The sequence below is a fragment of the Sebastes fasciatus genome, chromosome 6, assembly GCF_043250625.1.
Source record: "Sebastes fasciatus isolate fSebFas1 chromosome 6, fSebFas1.pri, whole genome shotgun sequence".
NCBI classification, from domain to species: Eukaryota; Metazoa; Chordata; class Actinopteri; order Perciformes; family Sebastidae; genus Sebastes; species Sebastes fasciatus.
In genome coordinates this window covers 13,070,940-13,094,117 of record NC_133800.1, presented here as the reverse complement: position 1 = coordinate 13,094,117, position 23,178 = coordinate 13,070,940, and the positions used below count along the sequence as shown (strand labels likewise).

General features: G+C 40.8%; 1 protein-coding gene across 6 annotated transcripts in view; it reads left to right on the top strand.

Moving 5' to 3' along the window:
* The window catches only part of grid2 (glutamate receptor, ionotropic, delta 2), a 564,677-nt gene that overhangs the window by 381,983 nt on the left and 159,516 nt on the right, over nucleotides 1–23,178 (top strand). For all 6 annotated transcript variants that reach the window (XR_012594250.1, XR_012594251.1, XM_074637696.1 and 3 more), the window contains exons 7-8: nucleotides 81–242; nucleotides 5,928–6,047. Coding sequence is in view for 4 of the 6 variants with exons in the window: in XM_074637696.1 (XP_074493797.1) it covers nucleotides 81–242; nucleotides 5,928–6,047 (282 nt within the window). In the remaining 2 variants the exon portion in view is untranslated. The remainder of the gene's footprint in view (nucleotides 1–80; nucleotides 243–5,927; nucleotides 6,048–23,178) is intronic.

Sequence of the window (23,178 nt, the reverse complement as noted above, 5' to 3'; positions counted from 1 at the left end):
AAATATGTGCATTTATCCTTTTACTCATTTTCTGTCTTAATGTATGCCTTTTATTTCTTTCTGTCTTTCTTCTTCTACAGATCAGCAACCGCTACATTTATGATACTGTGTTGCTGCTGGCCAACACCTTCCACAGAAAGCTGGAGGATAGGAAGTGGCACAGCATGGCCAGTCTGAGCTGCATCAGGAAGACCTCCAAACCGTGGCAGGGAGGCAAGAGCATGCTGGATACTATCAAAAAGGTATGGGAGTGCAGAGGAAACACACACACACCCCCCCTCAAGTCCAGCAGTGTTGCACGGAATACCGATACTAGAAAGGTATCGGGATACCCTGCCGTTAAAAACGGCACAATACCCCGTTTTATTAGTTCCTATACTTTAAGAATGACAGTGTTTGCTTGAGAGGATGGCATTAGGATTGGGATCCCGCGGGAGCAGGCACTTATAACTTTAACTATAACTGTAGTGATAACTAGAAGGATGGAGTCAACAGGTGAAGTTGTAAAGAAAATTAAAGCAGGTCATGAATCTCTCAGCGGCTGCACAGTCCCGCTCTGAGCTGGTGTCTATATCAGCAGAACTCCCTTAAAAAAAACAAGGAAATAACAGCGCGGCTCTAATTACCGATCAAATGTACCGATAACATTAGATTCACCATCTTTTCTGAATCTGTCCAAGCATCTCCTGTAATTCGGCAAACACGTAATCCACCAAAGAACACGTGTTTAAGTATTATTTTACCGTGTGTCTTGTGTGCGTAACGTGAAATGGACGAAGAGGAAAAGCAGTCACACCACTCCGACACAATACAACACTTTCTACAGTTACTGTGGTGTCTTCCTGATTTTAGCAGCTTACAAAAAAAAGCCTTATTAAACGCTGTTTAATAAGTGGTATCAGAACCAGAGATACTTTATTTATCCCGGGGTATATTACATTTGTTCCATTATACTGTATATATTTTTTTATTCTAAAATAATTTATATAAAATAATTTATTTATATAAAAATAATAAATAATTTATAACAAAAATAGAAATAAGAATACAGATTGAATGTAAATATGTGTGCATTACCAAAAAATAATGCAAATATAAAATTAACTATCAAAGAAATCACATAAACTTAAGTAAAGGGGACATCAGATTACTTCATTTTTTTTAATGAATACATTTTTACATTTAAACATTTTTAATTAATAAAAAAATAATTTTAAGTTCCATGTTCTGTCATTTATTATTGCATTACTTTTCCTGATGTTTTAGATTTTTGACTTGGTATTGTTTCAGTATCTGTATCGAAATATTTAGTCAGGGTATTGTATCGAAGTCAGAATTTTGGTATTGTGACAAAACTATTTGGCACACACACACACGCAGGCACAGAGGTAAAGTCCTGTTCCCAGAGGCAGGCATCCTCAGTTCTCGCTATGTACCCCCAAATCTAGAGCATGAGCTGATTTAAAATCCCAGGCTTATATTTTAAACAGCTGTGCTCAATTGTCAACATTCTGCCTGTTATGTATTTCCTCACATTGTCAGCCTTGTTTAATTGGAGATTGTTGTGGACGATAATAAAACCCAGTAACTGCACCGATTAATTCCATGAACAGAGACTCACAGGCACGGAGTGAACATCTCTCTCAATTCTGTTCTATAATAAACTCAGATTGACAAAATTCAACTCAGATATAACTTAAAATTATATTACATAAACTAATCCAACAGTATAATTCATTTTCACAGTTCATTTATTGTGTTCCTAAACATTTTATATGTTTTTTAAAAAAAAAAGTTATCAGACCACGGCATTGCTAAACCAGCATACACCGTGTAAAGAAATATGTGACAATGAGTCTTATTTTAAAACTAAAAGAAACCGTATAAGCGATCAGTGCAATCTGATTTACACTATACAACCATTCCCTGATAAACTGAATATTTGTTGTTAATATCTCAATCACCCAAAGTCACGTGACTTTAATCTCCATTTGTGGACTGTCCATCTGTTTCATCAGCCTCCCGCGGTGCTCTACCGCTGTGTGATGCTTGTAGGTGAGTGAGTGCCAGTTTGAAAATGGTTTAAAAAAAAAGAAAAACAAGCTATTCTAAAAAGTGTCCTCAATATACTGTATCTGCCAAACATATACTCACAGAAAAGATCTTTGTGTGAGTTTGGAGCTGAGTCTTGATTACTACAGTTGAAAAAGCAACTATGCATACGCTCATCCCCTAACCCATTTACAACGTGCAAGTTCAGATTGCTTCCTATTTTTAGATGTGTCTCATGTGTTTTGGCGGTGGGGAAAAAAGAAACATATTTTCTAGCACTTTTCATTTAGGGAGCATGTATTTGCATTTCAAGACATTGTGCTCATTACGTGGAATTTTGGAGACCAGGCGCTATTGTTCCTTGGCTGAGATACTAGTTGAAACAGCAAGACGCAGTCACTGCTAAATTCATTGTCATCACTTGGTATAACTAAAATCCCCTCCAGGGATGGACAATGACATGGAGGAGGCTTTAAATAAGTCTAGCATTTTTGTATTGTTCTTATCACATGGAAATCCAATTTTTGTTCATTACTTCGACTGAAAGTTTCCAACTTCCTGTCTGAGCTCAGGAGACTTCACGACCCAAGTGCTCATGAATTCAAATGATCGCATACCTTAAAAAAAAAAGCACATGCATCAATCAGCAAGTTTTGCTCAGTTCCTGAACAGTTGACTTTTAGATAGAGGATTTCATCCTGCAGCTGTGATTTTATGAATCTCTGCATTTCACCTTGAGTTCAGTCTGGGGTTTGGCAACACTTTCATCACTGTTAAATCCAATTGGATCAATGCCCTCTGTTTTGATATCAATAAAAAACTACTCCAGGGATGGCAGTTTGACTGAATGATGAAGCCAAGTGAAATGCTAATTTAGGATTAGTGTCTGACAATAATAAATGCGGCGCAATGGCTTTCATATCTATCTCTGCATTTCACCTTGAGATCGGGCTGGGGTTTGGCAACACTTTCATCAGCAGCCCCGGCTGTTAAACCAACCCTGATGGCTGTCTCAACAGAGCTGTGTTAAAGAGCCCTAAGCAGTAATAGAGTTGAGTTCAGCAGCCTGGCATCAGTTCCATTTTACAGTCTATCAGCAGTGTGCTTTACTCACTGTGCGTGCCTGTGTGTTTAATCAGCGTTTTGGTATGTGGGGCCATTATGGTAATGATAAATACTCATTTGCGGCTGTTGATGAGGAGCTCTATTGATGTTGCTGTTTGGTGTTCATTGACAAATTCACAGTGGAAAATGCAGCAGGTGAAACTGCTGTTACACTCAAATGTGTGTTGTGTTTGAGCTGTCGGTAGACTACATGTCACTACCCTGTCATTTTGCTGCTATATCCACCTTCTGAGTGTCCACACGTACACAGGTATTTTTGTAAATGGTGTTTTTCCTCCTTCATTCTCAAAAAAAATCCCATCCACACATGCACGGTTTTAAAAATAGCTCTGTCCAGACAAAAATGCAAAAACACAAGGGACATGTGTAAACATGTAAAAAGTCCTGTTACCAAGGTTATTTGGCTACGTCCGACTTACATGAGTATATTTATGCCGCCGTTGCACAGCATGTTGCCTCATTAGTGACGCCTCACAAAGGAGATAACGGCGCACTCTCTGACATTACAAGCCATAATCTCTCTCTGTTTTCACTGTCTATACATCAACACTTTTGTTCCTGAAAATCTTCACCCTGGCCGGAGTTTCACAAAAGCTCCATTTTGAGTGACCTAAGACACCGTTTGGGCGCGGACAAAAGGCCGAACGCATCCAAAAAATACCTGTGTACGTGTGGACAAGGCCTCAGTGACTCAAGCAGTTGAGGTTTAGGACTCATGTTTATATTGTATTGATCGCTCTTTATGGCACAGTAAGTCCTGCGATGCAGCCCAAGATATTCAGCCAGAGCCCTTGAGGCTGTTTCAAAGTCCAAGCTTAAGATAAGTTAATACATATTTTATTGTCTCAAAAGGGAACTCTTCCAGATTTATTATTGCTTTTATTATAAAACAGACTTCTCCACTTTCATCTTATTTTTAAGAAGCTTTTAAACATCAAAAAACACTTTTCAATTCTTCCTTCTTTCTTATTTATTCCTCTGATTTTTATTCAGTCTCATGAGCCCGCTGGCGTGTTCTTTGTATCAGGTGCAATTAAAAGAAAGATAATTGTTGTTCCAATACAGAGCTGCCAACATTAATTAAGTGAATAATTATGAAAGGCAGTGAACAGTATCAGAGCGGGTTTCACCCCTGCCCAGATTGCAAGGAAGCAAATAAACGTGTACTTTATTGGAGCGGGGGGGCTGTCAGCATGTGATCGACCCAGGGGAATAAAATAATTAAATATGGTAACAACATACTGGTGTGTCAATGTAGATTAATAAACCAACTGGCACATTGACATCATTTATGAACTATATCATTGATATACTCGTAAAGTAGATACTAATGCAACCATCCCCCCTCTCTTATTTCTATACACATCTGCAACACATGTGCACTAAGGCTGCATTCACCCCAGGTCGGGCATTGTAGCTATTTGCTGCAGGGTTGTGCGGCGGTGTGGTGAGTCACTTTAATGGCCCATTAACTGCGACGATTAACTTCTTTTGTCCCCTCTTGGCTGGGTTGTACAGCTCTGGATCGTCGGTTACGTAATTGTCCACCGCAGCGTGATGTCGGGTTGCGTTTCTCCAAAAAGTTCTACTTTTCCGTCGCATGCTGCTGCATTTTTGTTTCCTCCATTCAAAATGAATGGAAAGACTTGCGTTTTGGCCGCACCGCCAGATCTAATGTGAATGCAGCCTAAGACACATGTTCACATACAAACATACATCCACATGCATGTGTGTTTAAGAACATAACACAGAGATGTACCCACACAGATATGTCTGAATAAATATACTGATTTGAAGGTGTTACACATGAGGCTAAGATGCAACTTTAAATCCTATGAAAACATGTAATTAGCTGATATATGGGGTGTGGGTGTCTATGCAAGTGTCCAATTGATTAGGCATAAACACATTATGCACGTGTATATTTATGCGTGCATGCTTGCATCATAGCTCAAACCAACCCACATGAATCGATGTTTCATAAACACCGGAGCAACCACACACACACACATACACATACACATACACATACACAGAGTATGAATCATATTAAGGAGTATAACACCTCTCCTTCCCTGAAGCACAGTGTCACTTTCACTGACAGGTCACACTACCACAGAGGCAGGGCAAAGGTTGGGGACCGACACTGTGTGTGTGTTGCGTATATGTGAGTAAGTCTACCTTTCCGCACAGGACATTTTACGCCCCAAGTGCAAATTCCAACACGCACTATTTTTCATCAGCCAAGTACTTATTACACACACCTCTGCGTGATGTCGACTGCTCACTTTTTAACAACATTGCAACAAATCTTTAGTGTGATTTTTCCACCGAGGGCCAAACATATTCCCCAAAACCTTTCCTGTCTTGGACACGCAAATAGTATGCACACATGTGCACACGTGCAAAATCACACATATTTTAGTCTATAGCAACCAAAAACTGATGAGATATAATCATTTCATTAGGGACAGGCAGAAGATTCATGTCTCTGCTTCACTGTGAGCAGTTATCAATGGTGATATTTAGTAAAAATAAAAATGTAATTTAATGTCAACTTTTACATGGAGAATTATTGATGAGATCTATTATATGTAACCATTGATGAGAACTGGCATGATTATAGTGATATAAATCATGACGACAATAACGACTGTGATGACCACTAGCCAGTGATCAATTTTACCAAACAACAGTAACAGTAAAATAAATCAATAATCAAATAAAATGGTTCCATCTTGTCCTTGCAGTTCGGAGTGAGCGGCCTCACCAGTTTCCTGGAGTTCACTGACAACGGCAGCAACCCCAACATCTTCTTTGAAATCCTGGGAACAAGTTATGGAGAAGACAGGGGACGAGGAGTCAGTAGGGTAAGTAGTTAAAACAGAGCCCCTGTGTGTGGAGTGCTACTGTGGGCGAAGGCGGAATAATTTCTGCTCTAACGCTTGGAGGGGATTTACATAATTCCTGGATTTGCAGGGGAATTTCACTGCACCTGCTCTCTACATTATTTTCATCTCATATTTATTCAGGCAGTTCTTTCCTTGTGGCTGTCACCCCTGTGTAGCAGAGTACAGCCCTGCTACCTTTCTGTATTTACTTATGGATTTTTATGGATTTTTTCTAAACCTTTTTATAATTGTAGTATAACAAATGCAAAGAAGCAGTTAAAGTGTCTTTACATTTGTATCTCTTTGAAGTCACAGTCGCTTTTCCTGTGTTTGGTTGCATGTTTATTTTTTTATGTTTTGAGTGCAGCATCAGCCCTACAACTCACCTCCTCTTCAATAAAGCCTGGTGTTAATTGGATTAATTAGAAGCATTTTCAAGTGGTATTTGGTAATGATGCCACATGCATAATGAATTTTATCAGGCCTTCTGAAAAACATCCCTTCCCCTCACGGGCACGCACACACATATTCGTAACACTGTTTGTTTATTGATTCTGTGTGTTTTAATGTATGTGTGCATATGCAGGCATGGGTGCATACAGTGGAGGAAATAAGTATTTGATCCCTTGCCGATTTTGTAAGTTTGCCCACTTACAAAGAAAAGAACGGTCTATAATTTTAATGGTAGGTTTATTTTAACAGTGAGAGACAGAATATAAAAAGAAAAATCCAGAAAATCACATCATATAAAAGTTATAAATTGATTTGTATTTTATTGTGGGAAATAAGTATTTGATCCCCTAGCAAAACATGACTCAGTACTTGGTGGAGAAACATTGTTGACAAGCACAGAGGTCAGACGTTTCTTGTAGTTGGTCACCAGGTTTGTGCACATCTCAGGAGGGATTTTGGTCCACTCCTCTTTGCAGATCCTCTCCAAATCCTTAAGGTTTCGAGGCTGTCGCTTGGCAACTCGAAGCTTCAGCTCCCTCCACAGATTTTCTATGGAATTAAAGTCCGGAGACTGGCTAGGCCACTCCATGACCTTAATGTGTTTCTTCTTGAGTCACTCCTTTGTTGCCTTGGCCGTATGTTTTTGGTCATTCTCATGCTGGAAGACCCATCCACGTCCCATTTTCAGTGTCCTGGCTGAGGGAAGGAGGTTGTCGCCCAACATTTCACGGTACATGGCCCCGTCCATCCTCCCTTCGATGCGGTGAAGTCGTCCTGTCCCCGTAGCAGAGAAACACCCCCAAAACATAATGTTTCCACCTCTATGCTTGACGGTGGGGATGGTGTTCTTGGGGTTATAGTCAGCATTTCTCTTCCTGCAAACACGGCGAGTCGAGTTGATGCCAAAGAGCTCGATTTTGGTCTCATTTGACCACATCACCTTCTCCCAAGCCTTCTCTGAATCATTCAGGTGTTCATTGGCAAACAGACGGGCCTGTACATGTTCCTCCTTGAGCAGGGGGACCTTGCGGGCGCTGCAGGATTTTAATCCATTACGGTGTAGTGTGTTACCAATGGTTTTCTTGGTGACTGTGGTCCCAGCTGTCTTGCGATCATTAAGAAGTTCCTCCCGTGTATTTCTGGGCTGATCCCTCACCTTTCTCATGATCATCGATACCCCACGAGACGAGATCTTGCGTGGAGCCCCAGACCGAGGGCGATTGATGGTCATTTTGTGTTTCTTCCATTTCCGAATAATGGCACCAACAGTTGTCTCCTTCTCACAAAGCTGCTTACCGATGGTCTTGTGGCCGATTCCAGTCTTGTGCAGGTCTACAATCTTGTCCCTGACGTCCTTAGACAGCCCTTTAGTCTTGCCCATGGTGGAGAGGTTGGAATCTGATTGTGGACAGGTGTCTTTTATACAGGTAATGAGTTGAGACAGTTGTCTTTTATACAGGTCACGAGTTGAGATTCAGAGTACTTTCTTAAAGCGAGAGGACTAATCTAACCGGTCTGTGGGGGACAGAATTCTTGTTGGTTGCTAGGGGATCAAATACTTATTTCCCACAATAAAATACAAATCAATTTATAACTTTTATATGATGTGATTTTCTGGAATTTTTTTTTTATATTCTGTCTCTCACTGTTAAAATATATCTACCATTAAAATGATAGACCGTTCTTTTCTTTGTAAGTGGGCAAACTTACAAAATCGGCAAGGGATCAAATACTTATTTCCTCCACTGTATGTGTCTGTCTGCAGTTTTTGTATAAATATATTCAGTTACTCTTAATGACAGAGTCATTATATTTATTATGTTTATATTGTTGGACACAGATCATGACATACTCTTACTGTATGCTTTTAAATGCATGTTTGGATAAGCATACTTAATATATATCAATGTATTTTTGACAAAGGAAAGTATAGACAGTTTTAGTTTTTGGTCTGTCACTGAGTGACTGACAGAGTGATGAAGTCGGCCGTGGCTCTGTCAAAATGAAAAGGCGGGGAACAGTCCTTTATGCAAATGAGCCCGTCCAGCGCAACGCATCTGGCTCACGAAACTTGGACCAAGCTGTCAAACTAGGCGATATAGTTTTAAAAGTAACGAGATTAAGCTGTGGCATTGCCTATTTCTCGCTTAAAATGTTTTCAGAAGTAGATTTTGGTAGATTGTTTAGACAGAATAACAGAAAGTTTACGAGCAGGCCGCCATGTTGTTTCCTGTTTGAAACGGCAAGCAGAAAACCAGGGACCGATCAGATGCATTCTACGATACGGTACATCACCGCTTGAAGGGCCAGTTGAGTGGAGCAGCGCATCCCCTAGTGTCCTCGCCAGACCTGGTCGACATGTAGTGCTGGATTTAACATGATATTACATGACCACTGACTATTTTTATACCAATTTAGCCACAAATGCACAGACTGACCGTACACGGTCCAGCCATATACTTGTTTTCACCGAGTCTTGTTTAAACATTCCTGATGCGCTGGGATCAGACAAGGCCCTACTGATGTCGCTGACTACTCAATTGGCCAAATGCACAAACATTTTTTTATACTTGTCTTAACTTTATCTTTCCTTTTTTTTGTACCTTTTGAAAACAGTAAGGTTAATATAATGAGACCCACACTTGCAATTTAAAATCCCTCATAAGATTCTACTGGACATTACACACACACACACACACACACACACACACACACACACACACACACACACACACACACACACACACACATACATACATACAGTGTGTGTACTCTGTCCTCCCTACCGGAGAGATCTCTTTACAGATAACAGTTGAGATGGTGAGCTGTGATTATGGATAATGTGGTGAGACACCAACATAACGCAGCATGCTACCACAGACAAAATTAATCTTTAAAGCACAGCATAATTACATTTAGGCACAATTCCCTAATCAGAGAGCATAATTACTTCTGAGGGAATTAAGGCACTTGTTATACAGTATTCCTGCCACAGTCTCCCTTAATACTCTGAACATTTGTTGGTCTGTCTTTGGGATTCAATTAAATTCATACATGGAATCAAATGACTAAAGAGAGGCTCATATTCCTCTCAGAGTGCCTGCATATTAACTCTCTCTTGTAGCTGAATCGTGCCGTTCTGAATGTTGTAGCACTCTTAAATGGTGTTCATACAGAGCATCTAGCGAGCAATAACAGATTGGCAGATATATGTCAGGGTGGAGAAAAGGTAAGTGAAAATGGCTCTGACCACCACCAAGTAGAAAAGCCCAGTATGTGTTGATGAAAGGAAATTAAAACCCTGGGATGAAAGTAGAAAATTTCATTCCATTATATGCGTTCATATGTGTAACTGACAAGAACTGTTGTGTATATGAAATTATTTCTTCTATCCGCCTCTGCAGAGTGAGCATAAAGAGACAGAGACAGGTTGAAGGTGAATACAGACCTCAATGTAAACTGATTATTATGTAAAGCAACCCCGTCTCTCTCACCCTAGGTTAACGTCTTTCTTTATGTAATGATGGCAAGAGTGACAATACTTAATTCTCAGGTCAATTATACTGTGAGAATCACCACTGTCAAGGGAAGATAGGTTTTTATTATAATGCATTCAAATATCCCCATCCGATAGTGTTTCCTCTCTACATACCATCCCAATCATTTGACATGATGAAAAAAGAAAAAGAAAATGGAAATATCCTTTTATAGTTTATTATTTAGGAAAATGGAATTAACCTTGGTGTGTCTGTTCTGCTCAAAGCAGCTTTTCTTCTCAATCAGAACAGACAAAAGCAAAAATACCACTAGGACCACAGTAAACTGAGCCAATGAATAAAATTTTTACTCAGTGTTACCTGAACACATCTGCCAACATACGGAATAGATTATAACTAGGGCTGTCAATCGATTACAATATTTAATCGTGATTACTCGCAAAGTAATCACACATTTTTTATCTGTTCAAAATGTACCTTAAGGGGAGATTTGTCAAGTATTTAATACTCTTATCAACAAGGGAGAGGGCAAATATGCTTGCTTTATGCAAATATATGTATATATTTAATAGTGGTAATCAATTAACAACACAAAACAATGACAGATATTGTCCAGAAACCCTCACAGGTACTGCATTTAGCATAGAAAATATGCTCAGATCATAACATGGCAAACTGCAGCCCAACAGGCAACAACAGCTGTCAGTGTGTCAGTGTGCTGACTTGACTATGAATTTTCCCCAAACTGCATGGGATTATCATAAAGTGGGCATGACTGTAAAGGGGAGACTCGTGGGTACCCATAGAACCCATTTACATTCACATATCTCGAGGTCAGAGGTCAAGGGACTTCTTTGAAAACTGAGCGCAAGTTTGGAGCGTTATATAGCCTCCCTCGCGACACGCTGGTATGACATTGTCCGTACTAATGTAATCCTTAGGTTTTCTAGTTTCATATGATGCCAGTATCTTCACTCTAGCTTTAAAACTGAGCCCGCTACAAAAGCAATTGCAAGTTGCGTTAATGTGTTAAAGAAATTAGTGGCGTTAAAACTAATTTGCATTAACACGTTATTATCGCGTTAACTTTGACAGCCCTAGTTATGACTATTTGTAAAAGCCTGGTGTATCACAGATAATTAGATTAACTAGTACTTTGTGAATCAGCTTGCAATCACATTTAGATTAAGCAGCAGCAGCAGCAAACATTTGAATTAATAACATGGATTGAAACTGGGGTGGTGGTGATGTATTTCACGTTGCTATGCAATGTTTGTTTTTTTACAATAGCAGCCACTGGTGTAGGCAGCTGTCAGAAATACATTTCTCAATTCAGTTTAGAAATGTTAATAATGGCAGAGTAACATCAGCCATCAAAAGAAAGAACAGGCAGTCATTTCTTTTCTTCATTTCTACAGATTGCAGGCAAAGTTTCTCAATTTGATATATTGGGTAGCAGTTGTATTTCAATCAAACACAGACAAGGGATAATCATTTTAGCAGCTACCGTATTAACTTCATCATACATCTCCTTGTCGGAATTCTCTTGGAAATATCCCTTAATTTAAGTGTTCTGTTCAGTATTAGAACATTTTAACGTTTGCATGTATTTAACATTCCCTTCGGTCTCATGTTAGAAGGCTTATCTGTTAAATATTTGATCCTTAGCATTTGCAAGCCTTCCTTGAAGCAACCTTCGTTCTATTATTTAGCCTTTGCCCTGCGGTAATTTTGTGCGTTAACAGTTGGGGACACTGACAATGAATTTCCCTAGAAGAGGCATGTCTAACCCCTTGAACCAAATTAAATAAATTAACACTGGTTGTTTTTTCTGAATAAATTATAGATCACTTCTCTCTCTCTCTCTCTCTCTCTCTCTCTCTCTCTCTCTCTCTCTCTCTCTCTCTCTCTCTCTCTCTCTCTCTCTCTCTCTCTCTCTCTCTCTCTCTCTCTCTCTCTCTCTCTCTCTCTCTCTCTCTCTCTCTCTCTCTCTCTGCCCACAACATGTGCATTAACTTTCATAACATATGAAGTGAAATGTATTTCTCTTGTACCCGACTGCTTTCAGGACACTGATGTGTCTTGTAAAAAGTATGGATAATGGGTGCAAACCCATGTATTTTATAAAGGAGAGCCATTCAGCATCTGCAATAAAGATTCTGAATTATGGACAACAGGCCCCAATGAGCCCAACTACATTGCAACCACTGGTACAGTATATTGAGATATTAAGTGAGCGTGTGTCTGCCTGCTCACACCATTACACCGTATATGAAGACTCCCTTAATTATGGTATTAACTCTACATTCAGTTGAGAATACCACTTAACCTGATCTTTCATTCCAATCCTCCCTCACTGTTCAGTCTTTTTTCTCATCCCTGCTGAGAGTCTCACTAATGACAGACACACAGTCTAGCAATTTTTTTGTTTTCCTGTCGTACCTTAATTAAGTTATGCGTCTGAGGACCTCTCTCTATCTCCCCAACTCCCTTCCCTCTTCATCTTTTCAGTTCCTTTCCCTCCCTCATCCTGCCTGCCATTTTATGCATCTCCCCAATGCTGCTGTCACCTTTTTCAATCCGCAATCCTTTGTCATGACATTTATCCCCATCATACTTCTCACATATGCATACAGTTGTCAAGTGATAATGATAATAGCAGACACCTCCGATCGTCATAATTATTAATGCGACGCTGTGGTAAAATTGGCTTTCTGCTCCATTACCCTCAGTGGCTATACATGGAAGCCTGTATCTCTCTCTCTCTATACATCTACAGGCATGCCAGGCTCCACTGCTCTCTTATATAGAGGCGACAAGTCTGCTATGTGTAATTGCTTCATTAGCTATCTGCGACATCTTAAATGACTTCAGAGAGGAAAAATGACCGATCAGATTTATACTTTAGAGCCAGCACAATAAAAAAAAGGGTTGTGGCTAAGCGGGGAGAAAGGGGAGGATAGGTAGGGGGAGGTGATGAGTGGATGGGGAACGACTGATACGTTGCTAGATTGCTAGAAAGGAAAGGCTGAAGAAAGGTAAAAATGAAGCAGAGGGAAGAGCTAGAAAGGAGATAGATGACCTAATCCTTGTAGATGCTGTCCAAGAGATGGAACCGGCAGCACAGGTCATTATAGAGTCACAATCATTACACTGTTACTCTCTCATACATGCTCATGCTCTCTTTTCTCTCTCAGCACATATTCTCCATCTTTTGGAAGAGAGGCTGAAATATTCTCCCTCTTTACAAGAATCAATGGCCTGCAAACTGCAGTGTTCTTAAATTGAGGTCACCTTCAATTATCATCTCCAGTCTCTCATGTGACATATGTGGTGAATTACGCTAAGTGACTTCAGAGAGAATCGTGGGGCGTTGGAGCCCCCCTTCACAGTCCTGTCATCATGCAAGAAACATTTCTTCCATTACATGTTTTGAACGATTGAAAGACTTTCTTTTTTTATGTAATGGCTTAATGTGCCCACCAACTCAAACACACACAGTAGCTGCAGTTCACTCGGGAACGCACGCAAACCATGAATGCACACACACACATTTGCATAAATATTCTGGCATGCTTAGTAATGCTAAGCTAACCCTGTTGGCTTTGCAAGACAATTAATGTCAGTCTGCGTGACCGTCAGTGCGTAACATAGAGAAACACTGGGTTTCAACAAAGCAAATCCACAAGCATGCCGAGAGAACATTACCCACTTCAACTGAGTTCTACTGAGTTAATTATTGTTGACAGAGTTTCTTTCATAAGGCTAAGCCACAGTGACACACAAAGCTGTTATATTCCTTTTTCATAAAATGTAACAGAGAAAAGATATTCTCCACAGACACATGTATTAACCTATGGCTCAGGATGCAAAATCTGAATCAAGCTTATTTGTTTGTCTCCTCGTGGTAAGAATAGTAGTGGATTTTTGTGAGCGGCTGTCCCAGAACAAGGAGATAAATCTTTTATCTAACTTGTTCCAGCTCTATTGAATTTACAGAATACAACTTCTTTTTTAATATCTTTTCATTTCTTATGGTTAGTGTCACAGTGGGATATGAGATTTATTCTTTTAAGAGCTTTTCTTTGACATGGACGGATGGTCTTTGCATGATTTTTTTTTGTCTTATTGGATTACTCTGGCAGTACCCTAAGACATGTGGATAGCAACTTCCTGCTGTTTTTTTGTTCCTTCTCAAACACTCACCTGTTATTGCCTCACAGACTAATATCCTGTTGCTTCTCTCTATCAGATGCATCTGCTCACAATGCAGGAGAACACCAGGACTCATCCACATATCAGCTGTTGAAATCAAAAATGTCTGTAATACAGTATGTGCTTTTACTGGATTGGGATCTTAGTTTAGCCTGTTAGCATGCTAACATTTGTTATTTAATACTAAATAGAAAATACAGCTGAGGCTCATGGGAAAGTTATAAGTATTCATGTATTTGCTGATATGCCAAAGTATTAGATAAAACAAATTATTTGATGATGACGTCAGATGAAAAGCTATTACTGTACAATTCTTCCTGAGGGGAACTTGAAAGTCTGTACCAAATGTCATGGCTTCATTCAGTAGCTGTCAAGACGTTTAACTCTAAACCTCAAATGTCAGCCTCATGGTGGTCCAGAGGAAACGTCAGGGGATCACCAGAGTCATTACAATACATCATGTTGCAACCATGAATGTCTGTGCAAAGTTTCACATCACTCCATTTAATAGTTATTTAGATATTTCAGTCTGGACCAAAGTGAAGGACTGACCGACCAACCATCATCGACATCCCTAGAGCCATGCAGCTGGCGTGGCTAAAAATCACTCCTTATAGATCCAAAATTAAACACAAATTAGATACAATGTAAAAGCATATCTGTAAAAGTGCATTCGAAGCAGTGATACCTTGTTGTTCCTATACACAAATCCGGGGAAATACCGGAAGTACCCAAGTCGTCATTATTGCGGTGGCGTCTTCCATTAATACGTGCACGTTTGAATGCAATTGTAAGAAGTGTAGTTTACTTTCTATGTAACGTTACTTTTGACAACGATGTCTAGGAGTTTGGGAAGAACCTGAGCAGTTCTTAGCTGCCTAACATTAGCCTAACATAGTGAAACAGGTAACGTCAGCTAAGTTAACACTGGTTAGCTGGCATAGCTAACGTAAGTGGGCTGAGACACTGTCTGTGGGCTGAGACACTGTCTAGGGGCTGTGGTGGTCTCACAGAATAAATTTACTCAATCAACTAACTATGGTGTTATTGTGAAATATAACATTAGGTGCTCTAACTAGGGTAACTTAACCACCACAAAGTCATCATTAATTGGTCGACATCACAAAGTGTCTGCTAACTGTGTTAACTGGCAGCCGAATGCGTTGTGGTTGCTCGTTGTGACGGCTGTTGAACACGAAGAGAACATGTACAGTAGGTGTACTCATAAAAGCCTTCAATTTGACTTTAATCCATTTTGAATTATTATCTACTACAACCATTTACATGAGTTACTACGAGCAACCACGGATGCATTTGGCTGAAAGTCACAAGTTAACACGGTTAGCAGACAGAGTTACTACGATTTACCACCGCACTAATGGCAGTGGCACCAGATCGCGGAACACACAAAGCAGTCGCTGGATTTGTCTATATATACACATATAGCGAGATTTGTCTCGTATACAACAATGAAACTCTACCCATGTTTACTCAGAGGTAAAATACTAAAGGCTTAAAGACAGGATCAAGACTTCTAATAATATCATATGCGCTACGGTGGCTAACAATGAAATGGGCATAATGATGCGTTTAATGAGTTGAGATTTTATACGCACGTCATGTAGATGGTGTGCAGAGGCCTCTCACGCATCCTCTGATCATGGAACAAAGTAGTGAGGATGCAGCTCTAAAGGGCAAGTTAGCCAGCGCTATTTTGGGGAGGTTAGATGAGGGGCAACACCACTGGAAGTGATTATCACAATTATGTAAAAACTTCCTGCAGGGTGAGATGGAGAGGGTGATGGGACAAGAAAGGGAGGTTAGAGAGGAGGTACTGATGAGTCAAATATATTATTATTACGTGAGTCAGAAAAATGAGACATAGTTAGTAAGTTTAAGAGGAAGTAAAGTAAAATAAATAAATTAGAGGGAACGAGAAAGCAAATCTGGGAGAAAACAAGCAAAGAGTGAAGGGCGGAAAGATAGTGACAGAGAAAAAATATCTCCAAGGGGAAAGATCGCTATTTCACTCAAATTTTCCGTCCTATTGGGTAGATTTGCATGTATCTTTATGCAGCATGTCTCCCCCACCTCCAGGCCAGGTGGGAGATTGCGGAAAGAAAGGAGGGGGCAGGAAGTGGAAAAAGGGGAGATGCAGTAAAAGATGCATGATGGGTGAAAGGAAGATGGGAAAGGGAAAAGAAACAGGAGGGAAGAGCTGAGGAGCAGGAAGGGAGGAAAGAGAGGACGTCATTGATTTGTCCTGCTTCACAGATTCTTTCCCCCTCTACTTCTTTCCTTCTCTGTCATCTCACCTGATAGGGGTGTGTGTGTGTGTGTGTGTGTGTTCTTATACTTGCTACATAGTGAGGACCGAATCAAGTTTTTAACCAACAGAGTGAGGACATTTTTGGAAAGAGAGGACGTTTTGGCCGATCCTCACTTCTTCAAAGGCCAGTTTGAGGGTTAAGTCTTGGTTTTAGGGTTCAGGATGGAATTAGGTTTGGGTAAGGGTTGAGGTGCCTGTGTGCGTGCGTGCGTGCGTGCGTGCGTGCCTGCCTGCCTGCCTGCCTGCCTGCCTGCCTGCCTGCCTGCCTGCCTGCCTGCCTGCCTGCCTGCCTGCCTGCCTGCGTGCGTCCTCATGAGTGGATGTTGACAAATTGGGAGTTCTGAGAAGAGTTTTGAGGTGAGTAAAACAATTGGCAAAGAAACACTCACTGTTGACTTGTTGGGAACCTGTCAATGAAGGTTAACATGATCCCAAACATACTACCAATACTACTACCACTAATAATAATAGATCTGTTTAATTCACATGTTTGTTTTGGTGCTGTTAGATGGAAATATTGATATGAATTTCATCTCTCTGTAAAAAAAACATGTTCAAGATATGTGCAGCCTAGCTCAGCACAAACTACCGAAGTACAGAGGAACCGCTTGTCTACTAGCATCAAAGGTGCTTTCCACAAATCCTGCATTAATACGTGTAGACAAAGAACATAAAACATTGTGCTTTAACAAGCAGTTAGCTTACCCACTGGGGCTAACAACAGCTAGGCATAGTGAGAGCAGGCACCGTCTCATTAGTCTCGTTCTCATACTGGAGTTGCTGGCTTTTCATGCAGTAAAAAACTCAGAGCAAAACCCAGGTGATGCTTGGATGTATTGGCGCCGACATATATTGTTTTGACTTAAATAAGCTGTTTCCCCCCGGCTTTGTCATGGACCCATCTCCTTACTGAACTCCCATAGATTAAATTGATACTGATCTTCCCATTTGACTCCCAGTCAGACACAAACAAGCATAATCCTTTCAGGCTTCAGTTTTCAGTCCTATCTTTTATGCTGTCCTTCTCTGAACCGTGGCTGGGCAGGAGTACTAAAAAGTGATTTTTTTTTCTTCAACCTTTGTGATAACAGCTTTTACCCTTCCGAACTTCTTGAGTACTTGCAGGCTTCCTCCGCGGCTTGATTGATGTCGAAGATTTGTTTTAGCTGGAAGGTCGTGTCAATCATGAGTGAACACACATGCACTGACCAGCAAGTCATATTCTGGGTGACCACAGCAGCAGTGGACACTGGACACTAATTGAAGCTGACAAACTGCCTCTGGTGTCCTTGGATCAGCTTAAGTGTGGCAGCGCATGCGAAATTTTGGCTGTGTGTCTCTGCATATACGAGCGAGAGAAGAGAGATATCAAAAAGCATAGAGAGGCAGAAAGAAGAGGGGAGAGTGAGGAATAAGGGAAGCAAATAAGTGAAGCAGACAAATATGAAAAGGCAGAGGAGTGGGGAGACAGCATTTTTTAACTATTACCTGCTGTCACACAAACCCCATTGGGAAAATCATTGTGGTGCCAAACAAAAACACCCGTTGTGTAAACAGTATGGGTAACACCAAACACTAGCCCGCCAGCCACTCGTCTGCTTCTGTTTGTTCAGACAAGCCAGGAGAAGTTTTATTCCCCAGATGCTCCACTGTCACTCCTGTCTCATGTCTCAGCCAAGACGGATTCTGTGCGGTGACATAAGGAAACCGAGCATAAGAACGGTGATTTTTAAGAAAATGCTGCTACTATATAGGTGGATACTTATAGTAAGGTTCTGCTGTATATTATCATTGAAAGAATTCAGTAGTCAATGTGCCGTAACGGTTTCCAGGGTCTCATGGAAAGAAAGAAAGCAAGAAAGGATGAAAGAACAGCACTGCTATTGTGTGTGCGCATACAAAAGTTTTCATTCTGCTCCCTACCTATTTCTGGGATACTGTAGGCACAATTGTCTGTATAAACCCTGTGCCTGAAAAGAAAAAAACGTACAGAAGAGTGCTGAGGAAGTCAGCATTATAAATCTCTGATGCCAGCCCTCTTCACCAACCCTGTTGATTTGCTCCACCACTGTGCTGCAGTGAAGTAGGATATGCCCCTGTCTGCCTTTTAAACGGAACATTCCCTTTATGAGGGTAATACTAAAAGAATAGTTGGCTCTTGTAGACAGAAAACAGCTATACATCTCCATTGTTGTATGTTTGTTTATTATGTCTGAGTACTTTCAGATATGGTGGGTGGACTGGAGGAGGGATGTAAGGAGGGAGGAGAAAAAAAAGAAAAAAGCAGCCAGGTTTGAGCCCTCAAGCTAATGTTTTTATTTAAGTCAAGTCATAGAGATGGATGAGTACAGAGGGGGAGTGATGGATGGACAGAGGGAGGCTAGGGGGGGGAGGAATAGGGAAATTGGGTGGGTTGTCAGTCCTTGGGTTAATCTTTGCTACAGAGTAGATGGATGGATGGATTGATGGATGGGCAGGAGCAGGGGTGTGAAGGAGAGTTAAGGGGGAGGCCTAATTGCCTGTGACCTGGTTGTAAACATAGCACTACTAAGGTGGCAGCGGAAAATGAGGGAGGGATCAGTGAAAAAGAAATGGGAGTGACAGAGCAGCGGTATCTGACACCAAGGTTGTGTCCTCGTGTTAAACATACCACGGCTTTGTGAATGGGGGCAGACAACTGGCCTGCAGAGGAGAGGACAGGAGACCTCAGCCAAAACTTTGAGGGAGGAGAGGGCAGACAGATTGGTCAAGAATCACAGAGCAATAAAAAGATTAAGTGAGGTGAATAATAAAATTGGTAGAGGACAGAATGGTGAGTGTCTACCAAGGCAATTATGTCACAGAAGCAGGCCAGAAGATTAAGTGTTAATACCATCGGTCTAGCAAGAAAAAAAAGAAGATGAGCTTTGGTGAATCATAAAAGTGTTTGTCAGGGATAAGGTCTTGCTTCTCTACAGGAAAGGACACTGCAAGGCCAAAGCTCAGTCTGGTGCAACGCCTCCTGCTAGGAAAATTTATAATGCACTTCGACTAAAGAATACAAAGGAGATGGACTGGCAGACAAACCGGTAGACAAGAAGGCATGTAGACAAAACATTACAGATAGAGAGAAGGAAGTTGGTACAAAGACAAATACAATGCAGATTAAAGAGCATTTTTTTAGGTCGTTAACTTAACACCATTTTCACAGGTAGTTTGCCAACCCCCACCTAAAAACTGAGAAATAGGAACAATAAGTGGTCAACACATTCTCATTATCAACTCGTCTTGTCCCCAACGCTTGGTCAGTGGCTCTACGGTTCAAACTATGATGCTCTAACTCCTCTAGCGTCAGTTTTGGATGTGTCAGGGGCAGTGTGTCCGCTTGTTACATGCATAGTGTCTCTTTTCAGAATGAACTTCCAATGCAGGTTTCCTTTGTTTTTAGGTTTACTTACGCAACAAAACTACGTGGTTAGGTTTAGGTTTGTGGTTTGGGTTAAAATAGGTATGTTTCTTGTTACGCAACTGGTGGTAGTAAAGTACGGAAGTTAAGTATCAAAACTAAGATAAAAGAAGTTGATAATAAAATAACTTGATTTCACACAGGACGCAAACAGCAGTCTTCTGCCCTCCCTATGCGGACTGTCTCTGACCATCTAATACTGATGCGGATTACATTAGAGTTAGTTAAAGCCTGTTGCGTTCCATACAGGAACACTGTAGAGGGGCACTGACCAAGCAGCGGTATTTGACAAGTTGGGGGTTAGAACGAGTTGAAGTGGAAGATGAGAGAAAGGGGCTGCAAAGGTGAAGTAAAATAATACTAACGAAGGATTCCAATGCTAGCGTTGCTGGAATTTGACACATTGCAGCCTTATAATTTGTAATCTGCCCATTGTTCAAGGGACCAGCAATAGTCAAGGGGTAGTGACGATATAAAGAGGCCCAATGAGAAATTGAGCTGTGTAAGTAGAATCCGTGTCAAACTGGACAGGTGCCTTGGTTAGCTTTCTTCAGCATGAAATTGGCAAAGTCCCCATAACTTTCCACATTTTCTCCAAGCTGAATCTGTGCTGACTCCGTGACAAATATTCCCAATGGCACCAGCAGAGCCAGAGACTGCTGCAATGATGGAACTGATGAAGGAGCTGTGTGAATTGATGGGACCCATCACAGTCTCACACAGTCCTCGTTTTAAAATCCTGTCCTTAGCTCCATTATATTACCAGACACAGACATAATCCTCCCGTCTAAAATGAGCACCCCCGTATGGCTTTTTGTCACAAATTCACCAGTAAAGCCTTGTCTTCTCATCACACAAAAGACACTCCGCCGTGTTAGCTAGCACCATTTCCTGTATAGAATACTTAATGTTCAGACTCCAGAAAATATCTACTGTCCTGTGGTTTGTAAAGTACTGTATATAAATATCACTCAAGTGCTCTAAAGAGAGGGTTAGAGAAACAAATAGTTGCTGCATGACCTCAGTTCTTAGGTGTAATCCTGCCTCTGGAGGCCAATCATGGCCTCCTCACTCTTCCACTGAATAATCAGTAAATATTGGCCCAAAGCTATTAAGAACACCAGCCAATTATTCCCCTTGTAATTGCTAAGACCTCATTTTTAGTATGAAGTTTTCTCATCACACATACGCTTACCATAAGAACAGTTCCCCAGGCAGCAGTTAACCCCCTAAGAGCCACTTTAGTTAGAAAAGCTCAGAAAGGAAGCAACACTTTCTTCAACCCATCCATATGGTCCAATATATAAGACAGGGGCACCGTCACCCCACACTGAGCATCCACTCCTCATTAAGCTGCAACCTGCCCTTCACTCTCAAGGGGATTTAGACCTGGATATGTACGTTGTGTCTCAAAGCACTGGCTGCATGTAACTGGGTACCTGTCCTTGGTAGTTTTCTTTACCTTGTGCCCAATGTACCCTGGGATAACATGTGGCCCTTATGACCCTTAACAGGATAAATAAATTAAACTGAGCTGAATGCGGGCTATCTACTAATCAAAATGTGTTGTTGGTCCAGTTGCTGCAACACCTTGTCCTTGAAATAAAACCTTAGACCTAAGAATGTATGCTGTTCCACTGAGGTGTATTACGCACTATTCAAAACATCTCTTAAATATACTTTTATCTATTTGTATTAAATTAAAAAAATAAGGAAATTAATTTCTTTTAGAGCTTTTTTAATTTGTTGCCCCTGGTTTCTCACCTTCATTCCCTGATATACGCACACATACACTCACACCACAACCTATCTCAGTATATCAGAGGACTGAATACCAAACAATCATATCATGGAATAATCTGCGAGTGAATCACCACATGCAGTAGATTTTCTCATAGGCTTAATAAGCATAGGCAAGAAGGATTTACGGTGTGTATGTTCCTGTGTGTGTGTCTGTGTGTGTGTGTGTGTGTGTGTGTGTGTGTGTGTGTGTGTGTGTGTGTGTAACCACACACACAAAAGTGATTACAGTAGGGGGAACAGATTTGCATTGGTTTGATACTCCATCCATCTTTCCCTCCCTCTCCTTCCACCTCTTGTCAGCCCTCCCTCTCTCATTTCATTTCCTCTCCTCTCATCTCCTTTCCTGTCATCTCATTCTGTGCGTCACCCTCTCATACGCTCTCTCATTCTGCCTTCTGTGACTTCGCAATAGGCCTCTTTTAGGACCAGAACCCACTGAATTAGATTAAGGTGTGACTATCCATAATTTGCCCCTGGTCTGTCTGTCTGTGTCTCAATTCTCCAGCCTCAGACCACGTCTTCACTAACACTGTTCTGGTAGCACTTTCTTTTTCTGTTTATCCTATTCTCAATTTAGTCTTTCATTCACAACAATTTAACAATTAATATTATTAAAGTCATGCTCCTGTTGTATGAGTATGGGGAAAATGTTAATTTACTTTCGTCGGTTACTTTCTTACTACGCAAAATAGTGATGCTATGCTGTATAAATGTTTTCTCCCACCCCTACCAGGTAAACTCACTAAGTAGTTCTTGTAAACTAACTTCTCTCGAAATACAGAAAAAATAACTCATCTGGAAAAAACAAAGAAATGGTCAAACTGTCCCTCCCCCCCTCCCCCCCCCCTCCCCCCACCCCACCCCACCCCCCCCACACACACACACACACACACACACCAGAGGAATGCATTGACATGAATAATTTAAACGCTTGATCTAACACTGTTTCTGTTAGGGATCATTTTAAATGGAACAGCGAAGAACAAAGCGCAGGCATGCAGCCACAACGATACACTCACAACTGATAAAGTCTATAAGAAATACTAGACAAAGTCTAGAAGTGAATAATATTTAGTGCAGAACTTGACCAACAAAACTTATTTTGATAGTGGATATTTGGGTAGAAAAGAGTCCAGATTTTGATTCCCATCTTTCTTTATTTTTCTTTTCTGTCTTTGCCATGTGTGTATTAAAAATGGATTATTGATAGTGTTGCTATGAATAGTATGTTTCCACCTCCAAACTTACTCTTTTACTGTTAACATCTTCTTGCTGCTTGTATCCATCTCATTATTTTTTTCTGTCCCTCTTTCTCTCCCTTCTCCATCTAGACCCTCCATTTACCAGTCTAAGTTCTGTCTCTTATGA